At 40.0% G+C, this 14,670-nt stretch overlaps 1 protein-coding gene across 3 annotated transcripts in view; it reads left to right on the top strand.

Annotated features, from left to right (window-relative positions):
• The window catches only part of PEAK1 (pseudopodium enriched atypical kinase 1), a 287,490-nt gene that overhangs the window by 207,036 nt on the left and 65,784 nt on the right, over positions 1 to 14,670 (top strand). For all 3 annotated transcript variants that reach the window (XM_034668003.1, XM_034668004.1, XM_034668005.1), the window contains one exon: positions 6,367 to 9,623. In XM_034668003.1, the coding sequence (XP_034523894.1) occupies positions 6,481 to 9,623 (3,143 nt within the window). In that variant the 5' untranslated portion in view covers positions 6,367 to 6,480. The remainder of the gene's footprint in view (positions 1 to 6,366; positions 9,624 to 14,670) is intronic.

Here is a 14,670-nt window from a genome sequence, read left to right as displayed (position 1 = left end):
GTCTCCAAACATAATTAGTGTTGAAAAATGAAGCCCTCATAGTTAAGGCTTTGTGGCTTAGACAGCAGCTCCATCTGGTGCTTGCTGAAGGTGCTTGCTTGATTCATCTCTTGATTTTTACAGCAGCGTGAATACAGACGTACATGGAATTTGTAAAAGACTGTCAAATCCAAAGTCTCCATTTTATTGATGGCTTTCTGTTGCACACAGCACTGACGTAAGCTAATTGTGTTCCTGGTGAATCTCATTTGTCCCGTTGATAATGTGATAGCTGCTAATCAGCTCCACAGCCATCTCTTGACTGAACTAACTTACTAGCACTCAGCATGGGAGATTATTTTGACTATTTGTCTACCAGGCTTGGAAAAAGAAAATACACTGTACTACTTTGAAAGAGAAAATTGAATCCCTCTCTGATCAGTGGTGGATTTAACTTCATTAGCAAGATAGTAGTCCAGATGCCTTATTCTTTTGTATTTAATGCCACATAGTGCTAAGTAGACAGGGAATGTCTTTTTTAAAAAAATCCTTTGTGACTGACATGAACTGCCCCAAACTATTGATAGAAGTTTCTTCCAAGTAACAGGATTACACGTGATTTCTATTTTTTTTTTACGCTTTTCTGATTTTTCACAGTGAGCATATATAACAAAAGAAAAAATCTCCTGTAACAAAAAATAAATAATTTAAAACAAAACGTACTGTAGGTTGCTATAGGCTTGAGTCTCAGTTCTTTCTCAGATCTTTTGTCATTTACCATGTAGCCTTTGGGGGGCCTTCAGCTTTCCTCAGCCATAAAACAAAGATTGAAATGGAGCCTGCCCAGGTTTAACATTTTTGGGTTTGGGATTATCTACCTTTCTCCTGTCTCTTCAGCCTCATGCTCTCCTGTGTCTTTCTCCAATGCTAACATTCACCATGATCTCGTTTTTGTCATCTTAAACTAAGGAAATCCTTTCTGGACAACACCACCCCCACCCCTGCTTCCACCTGGCTCTTTCTTTCTTCCACTTCCCACCTAAACGTCTTCAAAAAGTTATCTACAATTACTCACTCTGCAACTGACCACAGTCTCCTTTCCATCCCCACTGCTGCACCACTATAGTTAAAGCTAAAGTCACCAATGAGCTCATGTTGCCATGTCCACTGGGCACATTTAGGTCCTCATTCCTCATTACCTGTCAGCAGCATTTGAAATAGTTGTCTTCTCCCCTCTTAATGAAATTTCCTCATCTGGCTTCTGTATCATCACTGTTATGACTGTTATTTTTGAGTTTTCTTTAGGGGTTCTTCTCTTTTCCCTGGTTTACCCACCAAGGCCACCTCCTAGCTCACTCTAGTTTCTTTTTAGCCTAGATATTCCTATAGTAATTCCCAAACAGACAAGAACAACAGAATTTCTTTCTGTATTCCAGACTTCTAAATTCAACTGCTTCCTCAATTATATGGTAACGAAGTATGGACTAATAACCTTATTCCCTAAAAGTTGCACCTCCTCCAACATTGTCTATCTCAGTAAATGGCCCCACAAATCATTTAAATACATAACCCCAAAATCCGAACATCTATTACTCTCTCCAGAATCTAGTCATTTGTGCATCTACATTTCTCTGCCTTCCCTGATGCCACATCCTAATTCAGATCCTCATCATATCTTATTTTGCCCAAAGCAGCCCTTCGGACGGTCTCCTGGCTTCCTGTCCTGTTCTCCCCAGTTTATTCTCCATACAGCAGCCAGAGCTGTCTTTTATTTTTGAGTCAGATGTATTGAGATTTGATTTATATACAGTAATCTTTTTTTAGTGTAGAATTTTATGAATTTTGACAAATGCATGTAATGCATTGTCAAATGCACCACTACACAACACTTGGATTGTTCCAGTTTTTGCCTATAAAGCTTTGTGTACATGCTTTTGTGTAAACATAACTTTTCATTTGTCTTGGGTAAATACCTAGGGGTGAGCCTACTGGGTCCCATGGAAAGCTTACATTTAACTTTATAAGAAACTGCCAAACTGTTTTCCAAAGTGGCTGTGCCATCTGCATTCCCACCAGCACCATAGGAATTTCAGTTGTACCACATCTTCCCTAGCATCAGTTTTCCTGTTTGTTTTAATTTTAACCATTCTAGTGGATGCATGGAGGTAATCATTGCAGTTCTAATGCACATTTCTGTATGACTAAGGATAGATATTTAGCATCTTTCACATGTTTATATACAATCCATATACCTTTGGTGAAGTGTCCACTCAAACCTTTTGCCTATTTTTTTTATCAGATATGTTTTCTTTTTATTGAATTTTGAAAGTTCTTCCTATATTCTGGATACAAAGTCCTTTGTCACATATGTACTTTGCAAAAAAAATTCTCATCTGTAGGTTGTCTTCTCATTCTCTTATCAGTATCTTTGTCAGAGCAAACATTTTTACTTTTGATAAAATCCAAGTTGTCTATTTTTTTTATGGATCGTGCTTTTTGTGTTGTATCTTAGAACTCAGACTAACTCAGGGTCACAAAGATTTTCTCCTGTTTTTTTCCTCCTAAAAGTACTATAGCTTTACACTTTATACTTAGATCTGTGATCCATTTTGAGTTAATTTTCGTGTATGAGGTGTGAGGTATGAATTGAGGTTTACTTTGTTGCCTATGGATATTGAATTGTTCTAGCACATTTGCTGAAAAGAATATTCACTGCTGTAGGCGAATATCAGTTGCCTATATTTGAATCATCCCATTTCTGGACTCTGTTCTGTTCTGTGTCTATTTTGATCTATGTCAGGGGTCAGCAGACTTTTTCTATAATGAACTAGGTAGTAAATATTTTGGGTTTTGCAGGCCAAAAGGCAAAATTGAAGGTATTGTGTAAGTACTTGTATAATAAGAGAAAACAAATTTCCATGAATTTTTTAAACAAAATTCAAAATGTAATAATTGAGTACAGTTTTCTGAAATGCAGCTCTACTAATCCAAAAAATGGAACTCTTTTTGGGAGGGGGATAACATTTTTGCTTAACTAGGGTGCTAAGTTAGTGTTTTCTTTCAAACTTTATTACAAAGTTCATTTATTAATGTGAAATTTGACATATTTTTATATTTGAAAAATGTCTTTTCACATGGGTGATACATGTAGCAGTAGAAATACTCATCTGTAGAGTGCCTGGAAAGCACTGCGAAGTGATGAGAGTGCCACATGCAGTCTGTCAGAACTATTCAGCTCTGCATCATAGCACAAAGCCACCACAGACGATATGGAAACCAATGAGCCTGCCTATGTTCCAGCAGAACTTTATTTATGGGCACTCTATTTGGAATTCCATATAATTTTCACTTGTCGCAAAATACCATTCTTTTGAATTTTTCAACATTTAAAAATTTTTAAAGCCTCCTTAGCTTAAGGACATATAAAAACAGGGGACAGGCTAGATTCAGCCTACGGGCTGGTATTTGCTTGCTCCACTTCCCCCATTTATGTTTCTATCCTTTGCAAATACCCCATTGTCAGGATTATTGTAGCTTTATGGTAAGTCTTGAAGTCAGTTAACGTGACTCTTCCAACTTTGCTCTTTTTCGAAATTAATTTAGCTATTCTAGTTCCTTTGCCTTTCTGAATACATTTTAGAATGAGCTTGTTGATTTCTACAAAAAAAAATCCTGCTTGGATTTTGTTAGAATGATGTTGAATCTACAGAGCCATTTGGGGGAAATTAACACATTAAGAATACTGAGAGAACTTGGTATCTCTCTCCATTAATTTAAGTCTTTGATACTTTTTTATCAGTGTTTTATAGTTTTCTGCATAGAGATTATAGATTTTGCACATATTTTATTAAATTTATACCTAAGCATTTCATGCTTTTTGGTCAAAGTTGACTTTTTTTAAAATGCAAATTGGATCATGTTGTTTCCCCTGCTTAAAACCCTTCAGTGGCTTCCCACTCCTCTTAGGATAAACTCTGTAATCTCTAAAAGCCCAAGTAGGAGCGCCTGGGTGGCTCAGTCGTTAAGCGTCTGCCTTTGGCTTAGGGCGTGATCCCAGAGTTCTGGGATCGAGCCCCACATCAGGCTTCTCCACTGGGAGCCTGCCTCTTCCTCCCANTCCCCCCCCCCCCCCCCCCCCCCCCGCTTGTGTTCCCTCTCTCGCTGGCTGTCTCTCTCTCTCTCTGTCAAATAAAAATCTTTAAATAAATAAATAAATAAAATAAAAGCCTAAGTGGCCCTGCATGTTCTGGCCCCTACTCTCCCTTTCAGCCTAATTTTATGCCTTTCTTCCCCTTGCTTACAACATTCCAATCTCAGGCTAGCAGGAATGGTTTTATCAACTAAGGAATAGCTTTTAGAATATTGGAAAGACTAAATAAATGTTTTCAAACAAACACTTGAAAAATATATTATAACCGTATTGAAAAGAACCATTTGATGATCTCCAGCAAAGAACGAACTGAGGTTTTGGCCAGGTTCTTAAGCTCTCTTGTGTGGAATACTTTGATCTTTAAGTCTGTACTTCTTCCACTGAGGCAGAGTACTTTATGAGTATTATTCACAAGGGACTTAGCTCTGTGTGCACACAGAGCACACCTGCAAGCTAAAGAAAATATTCTTTCCTTCTTTATATACGTGCTGAAACTCAGCCAAAAGACTGCATTTCTGACCAAACCAAGGATCCTGTCGCTGTCCTTGTACATGAATAAAGCTAAACTCTTCAGCCATTAAAATAGTTCTTACATGTACATGCCCACTGCCAACTTTATTATAATACCCAAATAAGAAATGTAACACTGTAGTTATGTTCTGTGGGAAAGTCTGCAGCTATGTGCCTAAGACAAAAGAGAGAGTCATAAGATTAGTTTTTTTAAACAAACCAGCACATTTAGTCAACCAGTATTTATTCAGCTCCTTACGCTAGATATATTGATATGAATAAAGTATAGCCCAGACCTTGAACAAGCTCAAAAACTAGTGGGAAGACAGACAATTAAAAATGAAAGTGCTTGCTTATGGAGGTATGTCTAAGTGGCTTTGATAGTACCAAGAGGAAATGAGTAGCCTGGTGGGATCTACAGGGTAAGACTAGTTGATTGTTAGGACATAAGGCTAGAAGGGAGGCAAGGACCATATCATGAAAGCCTAAGGGGCTTGTATCCCATCCTGTAACTCAGAGGTTCCAACACCTTAATGCACATAGAACTTGTTACCAAAAACAAAAACAAAAGAAACCTGGAGAACATGTTAAAAAATCAAATTCCTGGACTCTTCCCTCAGTTTGTCTAGATGGGTCTAGGGTGCTTCCCGGAGTGGTTCTTATTTAGCTCGCAACCCCTAGTCTGCACACTCACATTTGGGAGTCAGTGCATTAGGTAAGATTGAGCCACAGAATAGTTAAGCTAGGTAATAAGTTGATCATATTAGCATTTTAGAAAGGAATAAATTTGATAGTAGTACATAGAATAATCGAATCACCTGAGGATCTCATTATTTAATCTCGTATTTATTAGATCTGGGGTTGTACCTGAGATACTGCATTTCTAACAAGTTCCCAAACGAGGCTGTTATTTCTTGTCTGAGGACCACACTCTGAGTAGCAAATGTAGAGAGATTGGATTGGAATGAGGTGAGACTACTGGCGTGAAGATTGTTAACAGTGTATTACAGGAATCTAGGCAAAAGATGGCGAGTCTCTGAACTACTAGCAGAGTCTAGTAATGGCAAGAAAGAGTTCCAGTGAAATGTAATAGATCAAATTGGCAAGACTAATTTAAGACTAATTTAAATTAGATACAGAGTTAGAAGTGAGGGAAGAGGCGTCAGGAATTGAGCTTAGCTATCTAAGTAGGTGATAGTAACATTAACTGAAATAGGGTAAAGGCAGAGGAAGGAGGTGGCCTGGGGAGTAGAAGGGAGGGCTGTTTAGAGAAGCTTCCTGGAGTTGAGAAAAGGGGTAGCCAGAGGATTCATTTTGAATGCATTGAGCTTTAGGAGTCTATGAGATACCCAAAATTAAAAGGGTAGGTAGAAGAAGAAGAACCTTCAGGGGACTAAGAAGTGTCAGACAGGTTGGTAGATATGAAAAAGAGCAGTTTCAAAGGCACTCCCAGAGGGCAAGGTCACAATATCATTGCCACATAGACACCAAGGGAAAGATTATATATAGTTCAATGAGCGGGTACAAAATTATGGCTGCAAAATGAACTTTCCAAAATGCTGATTGGCTAAAGGGAGTTCAGAAAGTGCCCAAATTAGTTTATCTCTCAATCTTTTAATTTAAGGAAAAGTTGAGGAGTGGAGCCAGTTATTTTAAGCCATTCATCATGATATGCCTCATACTGCCTTTTCCATTTAGATTTTCTTTTTTCTCCCCCCCCCCCACAGATTGATCATACTTACAAGAGCTGCTATGATACCTAGGGGAGGTGAAAACTGATGGATGAAAGTTTTGCCATGCACTGAAAGGAAAGCATTGTCTGCGAAGGTCCTTTTTTAAAAATGTCTGCTTGTAACACCTTTACTGAACACGTTTGGAAACCTGGTGAATGCAAGAACTGCTTTAAACCTAAAAGCTTGCACCAGCTTCCCCCAGACCCTGAGAAGGCACCCATCACCCAAGGCAATGTGAAAACTAATGCCAATCACAGTAACAACCACCGCATGAGGAACACTGGAAATTTCCGTCCTCCTGTGGCTAAAAAACCCACTATAGCTGTGAAGCCCACTATGATGGTGGCAGATGGGCAAAGTATATGTGGTGAACTTAGTATCCAAGAACACTGTGAGAACAAACCTGGCATAATAGGATGGAACCGAAACAGGACCACCTTGAATCAGAAACCACTTAATAATAATAATGAAGATGACATTGAAGGATTTAGCCATGTTCCTAAGCCTTATGGTAATAATGATAGTGCAAAGAAGACATCAAATAACAATAATGGACTAACTGATGTGTTAAAGGAGATAGCAGGCTTGGATACCACCCCTCAGATAAGAGGAAATGAAACAAACTCCAGAGAAACATTCTTAGGAAGAATAAATGATTGCTATAAAAGATCATTGGAAAGAAAGCTTCCACCAAGTTGCATGATGGGCGGGATAAAGGACACTCAAGGCAAGCATGTGATTCTGAGTGGGAGCACAGAAGTGATCAGTAATGAAGGGGGCCGGTTCTGTTACCCAGAGTTTTCTAGTGGCGAGGAGAGTGAAGAGGATGTATTTTTCAGCAACATGGAGGAGGAGCATGAGAGCTGGGATGAGAGCGATGAGGAGCTGTTGGCCATGGAGATTCGCATGAGAGGGCAACCCCGCTTTGCCAACTTTAGGGCAAATACTTTGTCTCCTGTTCGATTCTTTGTGGACAAAAAATGGAACACGGTTCCCCTGCGAAATAAGTCTCTGCAGAGAATCTGTGCTGTAGACTATGATGACAGCTATGATGAAATTCTGAATGGCTATGAAGAGAATTCTGTGGCCTCCTATGGGCCAGGAAGCATTCAGAGCATGGCGTCATCTGACTCTATGTCACCAGGTTCTTCTTTAACAGAAGAATCACATTCTGAGACAGCCAGTAGTTTATCCCAGAAGATCTGTAATGGGGGAATATCTCCTGGTAACCCGGGAGATTCTAAGGACATGAAGGAAAAGGAGCCCAATTGTGAAAGTCTCTCTGGTAGCAATCAGGAGAAGGACTCCTCACAAGCACCTAAAGGCTCAATAAAAGTTCCAGAAACACACAAAGCAGTCCTTGCTCTCCGATTAGAAGAGAAGGATGGCAAGATTGCCGTACAAACTGAGAAGCAAGAAAGCAAAGCCTCTACAGATATTGCTGGGCAAGCAGTAACCATAAACCTTGTCCCAGCAGAAGAGCAAGCAAAGCCTTACCGAGTTGTCAATCTGGAACAGCCCTTGTGCAAACCATATACTATTGTGGACGTGTCGGCAGCCATGGCCAGTGAGCACCTCGAGGGCCCTGTTAACAGTCCCAAGACAAAAATCTCATCTTCTACTCCAAACTCTCCGGTGACATCACCCGCGCTGACATCAGGACAAACAAGTGCTCATTTCCAAAACTCCAGTGCAATACGATACCAGGAAGTATGGACTTCCAGTACCAGCCCACGACAAAAGATACCCAAGGTGGAATTGATTAGCGGTGGGACTGGGCCAAACATCCCTCCAAGGAAAAACTGTCACAAATCAGCACCCACATCCCCAACAACTACAAACATTTCCTCTAAAACTATCCCCGTTAAGTCACCCAATTTGTCCGAAATAAAATTTAATAGTTATAACAATGCTGGTATGCCACCTTTTCCAATTATCATTCATGACGAGCCAACTTATGCTCGGAGTTCCAAAAACGCCATCAAAGTCCCCATTGTCATCAATCCAAATGCATATGACAATCTAGCCATTTATAAAAGTTTTCTCGGAACAAGTGGAGAACTCTCAGTGAAGGAAAAAACCACAAGTATAATAAGCCATACCTATGAAGAAATAGAAACTGAAAGCAAAGTGTCTGATAACACCACTAGCAAACCTACTGAATGTCCCCAAACCAAAGGGTTTTCAAACAGCGCAGAGCGCAAAAGGGGTTCAGTGGCTCAGAAGGTTCAGGAGTTTAATAGCTGCCTTAACAGAGGTCAGTCTTCACCGCAGAAAAGCTGTAGTTCTAGCCACAGCTCCCCAACAAAGATCCAGAGAACCACTCAAGAACCTGTGGCCAAAACAGAAGGCTCCCAGGAGTCTCAGATGGTGAGCGGCAGTAGCAGCAGCAGGGAGAAAGCAAGTACAGTGCTTTCTCAGATTGTGGCTTCTATCCAACCACCACAGTCTCCTCCAGAAATGCCCCAGTCCAGCCCGAAAGCGTGCAGCGTGGAAGAGCTGTATGCGGTTCCTCCAGATGCCGATGTCGCTAAGGGTACACCTAAGGGTACACCAGTCCGACCCAAATCTCTCTTTACATCTCAGCCCAGTGGTGAAGCTGAAGCCCCTCAGGCCACAGAAAGCCCTACTACCAAAGTACGGAAAGATCTGCTCGCGAAGCCGGTCACTACCCCTCTCTCCAAATTAGTGGCTAACCCCCAGAGTGAGCCACCGCCTCCCTTTCCCCCACCTCGTTCCACTTCCTCCCCTTATCATGCAAGCAACCTTTTGCAGAGGCATTTCACCAGCTGGACCAAGCCAACCAGTCCTACCAGGTCAACGGAAGCTGAATCGGTTTTGCACTCTGAAGGCAGCAGGCGGGCAGCTGATGCAAAACCTAAACGCTGGATATCATTTAAAAGCTTCTTCCGCCGCCGGAAAACAGATGAGGAGGATGATAAAGAGAAAGACCGAGAGAAAGGGAAACTGGTGGGCCTGGATGGCACAGTCATCCACATGCTGCCGCCACCTCCAGTTCAGCGCCATCACTGGTTCACAGAGGCAAAAGGAGAGTCCAGCGAGAAGCCAGCCATCGTCTTTATGTACAGGTGTGATCCTGCCCAAAGCCAGCTCGGGGGGGATCAGAAGGCCAGAGCAGACCGGGCAGCAGTCATAGAGAAGGAAGGCACAGAGGATGGCTTACAGCAGGACTCAGAGAAGAAGAAAAGGAGTCATTCTTCTCCATCACAGGTTCCTAAAAAAATTCTCAGGTATGTAAAATAGAATGGCAGAGTATGGGAATTTTTTAACACATTTTTAGGTGCTAAGTTTTTTACATCTTTAAGATTACAGAAGAGCCATTTCTGTTTACAAGTAGCACTCCGTGGCCATCATCTATCTTTACAACTGCATTCCAAGATTAGAGTATTATTAAAGTGACCTTATTGCACCAAACAAGGTTTATGGCCCTGGAGCTTTAGCTAAAGTAGTCTGCTATGTTCTGGTGAATGCAAAGGGCTTGAACACAGAAAAGCACATCCGTAACACCTTAATAGCAATAAATAATACGTAACTTTGAAATGCTATGATAGTGTGAGGAAGAAACTGGATCAAATGAATAAATGGTGGCACTCTTCTTACCCTCACTGTAGATGGAATAAAGCTCCTCAAGTGATTTGTTTTGGTTTTCACCAAGATGTTAGCTCTATATGCATTACTTTGTTTTGAAGGAATATTTGGGTTTTTATTGCTGTCTCTATCTTCTTTCCAAGTATTGTGGAAAGTGGGGGAGTGCCGGGGGGGGGCGGTGGAGGCAGCAGCCAGCAGTTTATAGTTATTTAACACGTGGGTGATAGAGGAGAAGTTGGTTAGTGAGATTGACACACAGCCAGTAGTAGAATCCTGATGGCGGCTGGCAGATGCACACCCACTCACACCCACTCAGTTCTCTAGCTGTCCATTTCCTTTCATTCTTAAATAACTGTCTGTGGTCGCCTACCTGATGTAAAGCACATTCCCATGATTTGTCTCACATCCATGTAGCAGCACAAATTGGTTGTATTCTTCAGATGAGGAAACTGAAAATCAGAGAAGTTAAGAATTAAGCAGATTCATGTAGCTCATAATTGTCAGAGCCAGAATTCAAACTTGGTCTGTCTGACTCTGAAGGTTGTATTCTTCCTACAGTGTTGCATTGTTCACAAACACAAGAGCAAACAAGATTTTTATATTTTCACTTGTAATCATTCACATGAACATTTATGTTTAGGAAGCTTAAGTTTTTTGCTCCTCATTTGTATCGGTAAGCAAAATGAATGAACTGCCAATATAAACAAGGACTATTATCCCAAGTTTGTAACAAATGGGATGATTTCCTTTTATCCCCTGTACTTTTTTTTTTAAAGATTTTATTTTTAAGTAACCTCTACACACAATGTGGGACTTGAACTCACAACCCCAAGATCAAGTGTTGCATGCTCTACCGACTGAGCCAGTCAGGCCCTCAGTACTTTTATTTTTAAGCAAAAGTATGCCCTGAGTATTTCTTTCATCTGATTCTAAGTCGGCCTCCCTCTTACTTACAGTAAGCCTTCTCTACCAGGCCTGGCCTTTTCTTTGGCAAAGACAGCAAACTTTTATAATCGGGCAGACCCTCTCACCAGCTTTTTGTTAGAACAGTATAAATAAAAATTAAGTGAATACTTAATGCCTTCACTTTTTCTAGCAAAATGTTAAGAAGTCTTATACATATATTCTTTACAAAAATAAGCTTTTTACATAACCCTCAAATAGTTGTCAAAATGCTAGCAAGTTCCTGTTTTCCTTAAATCCATATAATAGCAAAGCAAGTAGAATAGTGATAATATATGCCTGGAAAAAGTAGTCTTGTCATTGGTAGTTGAACGTGGATGATAGAATATCATACTCCAGCAGTAATAAAACACATGTATTGCAAGTTACTGTTTTATTTAGGAAAAAAGCAATTTAAACAGCACATGGTTGGAGTTACTTATGTCAGATAGTTCTTGAAGATCAATAAATGGCTTCATTCCTCATTAAGTATGGCTGTGGTGTGCTTATCCGCATACTGGAAGGAAGAGCCAAGCAATGATTTAGCCTCTCTTCTGTGGAATGAGATTCTCTACTTTGGCTCTATGCCACTGTATTTGGGCTTGAGGGCAGCTCAAGCCCTTGGCATGGCAGTCCCTTACTATACAGCTTTTATTTTCACAGATTTGTTTGTATGTGAGCCAGTCATATCATCCAAAATTTATCAGTTCTTAATAAGTAACTCAATGAGGGGATCCTGGGTAGCTCAGTCAGTTAAGTGCCCAACTCTTGGTTTTGGCTCAGGTCATGATCTCAGGTCCTGAGATCGATCCCAAGGTGGGCTCCGTGCTCAGTGGGGAGTCTGCTTTCCCTCTCCCTCTCCCTCTCGCCCCTATCCACCCCCCCACGTGCTCTCTTTCTCTCTCTCATGCTCTCTCAAATGAGTAAATCTTAAAANAAAAAAAAAAAAAAAAAAAAAAAAAAAAAGAAGAAGAAGTAACATCCATGAATCCAAACAATGCATTTGGTTTGCCCCATTGGTTTCAGAATTAACCATGCATCAGAGTAACTTGAGGGCTGTTAAAGCAGAGATTTGCCAGCCCCACCCCCGAAGTTTCTGATGTGGTAGGTCTGAGGTGGTGTGGGCCCTAATAGTTTGCTCTTCTAACAAATCCTCAGGTGATGCTGAGGCTGCTGGCCCTGGGGCTACACTTTGGGGGCCACTGATCTCACCACCATTCGGAATCTAATGCTAATGTGCTGTAGTCTAAGTAAAGCATTTTTGAGGTATTAAGCTTTTCGTAGAGACACACTAGAATTGTCACATTTCATAATTGTCTCACACTAAAGAGAAAAAGAGATTTTAAATAGTTTTTTTTAAAACTTTTTGGCAAGTTTTAAAATGAACGTGGATACTCATTGAAAAATATACACCATTTACTTTTTCAATAATTACTTAATTTACTTGGATACACCATTGATATTTACTTGAAGCAACTTTGAAAGGGAAAAATGTTACTGTCAAATGTCAATATTTGTGTTTCCAGCTTGATGGCAGTGTAATCATTAAATTACCATCCCATGGCTGGGAACACACTGCTAGAAGAAATGAAAATTCAGGTTTTTCTATAAGTAATGAAGATTCCAAATCCAAGCTATAAGAAATGAAAAATACTCAACTGAAGGCCAGACCCTAAAAGATAAGGAACTTCGTAGAGCCTTTTATTATGGGATTAGATTGCTATTAAATTCATTTATTTGACTCTTCAGGGGACAAAAAATGGATATCTTAACTGTGCTGTATATGGGCCATAGGGACAGATGGGGGATAGAAAGATCATCACACTGCTGAAATAACAGGTCTCAGTTTGACTTCACTTCAGCCGTTTGGCCCTTCAGTGTACAGTGATGGTAATGACACCCATCACATGGAGTTAGTGTGGGGATATAAGGGAAAATGGGTAAAAGACTGCACACAGGGTGTGGCACAGGTTGGGTGATTTAAGATGTCAGTAGCCCCTCTGCCTTCAGTGTAATAAACGCTGAAAAGTATATGTGTGCAGTGGTACAGAGCATAAAGGACAGTGATTAGATCAGCTTAAAAGGGACTTCTCAGAAATGAAATACAAACCAGATCTTAACAGACAGATAGGATTTTTCCCGCTGCTTGGGAAAGACATTGTAAGCAAAAGGAACAATATATGCAGAGTCACAGAGAAGATGATAGCAAACAGAGTCCAGACAGGTGGCTGGAAAAGGATAATGAATAGGCCCATGGTTCTTCAAATGTGGTCAAGGCAAGGTCAAATAGTGATCATGCAAAAGTCATCGTTTCATAACAAGACATTATTCTTTTCACTGCATTGACACTTGCACTGATGGTACAAGAACAATAGTAGGCAAATCTACTTACACCTTAACACAAGTCAAAGCCATGGCATAATATTGTACAAATAGTTTTTTAGAAAAGCAGTTTCACTTAAGCATGTCCTTGGTGAAGTAGTAAATTTTATTAAATCTCAGTCGTTGAGACTGTCCGTTTAAAAATTCTGTGTGATGAAATGGGTATACATAGATTATTTCTGTTGCATACCAAATTATGGTGGTTATTGCAAGGAAAAATAGTTCGAGTTATAAAGCTGAACTAGCCACCTTTTTCTTTTTTATTTTATTTTATTTATTTATTTGTCAGAGAGAGAGAGAGAAGGCACAAGCACGGGGAGCGGCAGGCAGAGGGAGAAGCCAACTCCCTGCTGAGCAGTGGGCCTGATGCGGGACTTGATCCCAGGACCCTGGGATCATGACCTGAGCCGAAGGCAGACACTTACCTGAGCCACGCAGGCATCCCCTAGCCAACTTTTTCATGGACTACCTTGAAAGAACGAGTGGCACACCCACTGTGGCTATTCAGACTTGAGAACTTGGAAGATACTCTCTTAAGAATGAGCATAATAATCCTATTACTTCAGGGAAAAACAACTGACAGTATTTGTTGTCAATGATAAAAAGTTCAGGCTTTTAAATAAAAATAAGAATTTTTGAAAACTTATATCTGTTACCATGACCTTGACAGCTTCTTAATACTTAGAGATTTTTCTCCTGAGATTGATGGTGGTGGTATTTGCATAAAAAGATTTTTTAATATATAATGAAATGTGTCAACATTTGGAAGATCTGCATAACTCAGTGAATTGGTAATTTCTAAATGACCCAATGCACAATATTACAAAATTATACTTAAGTAAAAGATCCATTGAAACTACAAGTTGGATGGATAGGTTTTAATGCAACTGAATCCAAAAAGTTTATTGATACAGTTTCATATTCCACATTGCAAGTAACCTTTAAGAGACTTCCACTTACCAAGTTCTGCTATAGTACCAAGAAGAATATCCACAATTATCTAAAAGTCTACTAATATACTTTTTCCTTTCCCACCTATATATATGGATGAGATCAAATTTTTTTAATATATAGTTGACCCTTGAAACAACACAGGTTTGAATTGCATGAGCCTACTTATATATGCATATTTTATAAATATTGTGAAGTACTATAAATGTATTTTCTCTTCCTTATGATTTTCTTAATAACATTTTCTTTTTTCTAGCTTACTTTATTTTAAGAATACAATATATAATACATATAAAATACATGTTAATTGGGGGCACCTGGGTGGTGCAGTTAAGCAGCCAACTCTTGGTTTCAGGTCAGGTGGTAATCTCAGGATCATGAGATCAGGGTCCTCATCAGGCTCCACACTCAGTG

The sequence above is a fragment of the Ailuropoda melanoleuca genome, chromosome 9, assembly GCF_002007445.2.
Source record: "Ailuropoda melanoleuca isolate Jingjing chromosome 9, ASM200744v2, whole genome shotgun sequence".
In the NCBI taxonomy this organism is placed as follows: domain Eukaryota; kingdom Metazoa; phylum Chordata; class Mammalia; order Carnivora; family Ursidae; genus Ailuropoda; species Ailuropoda melanoleuca.
Note: the sequence above shows the minus strand (reverse complement) of the source record. Positions and strands in the feature narration are given on the sequence as shown.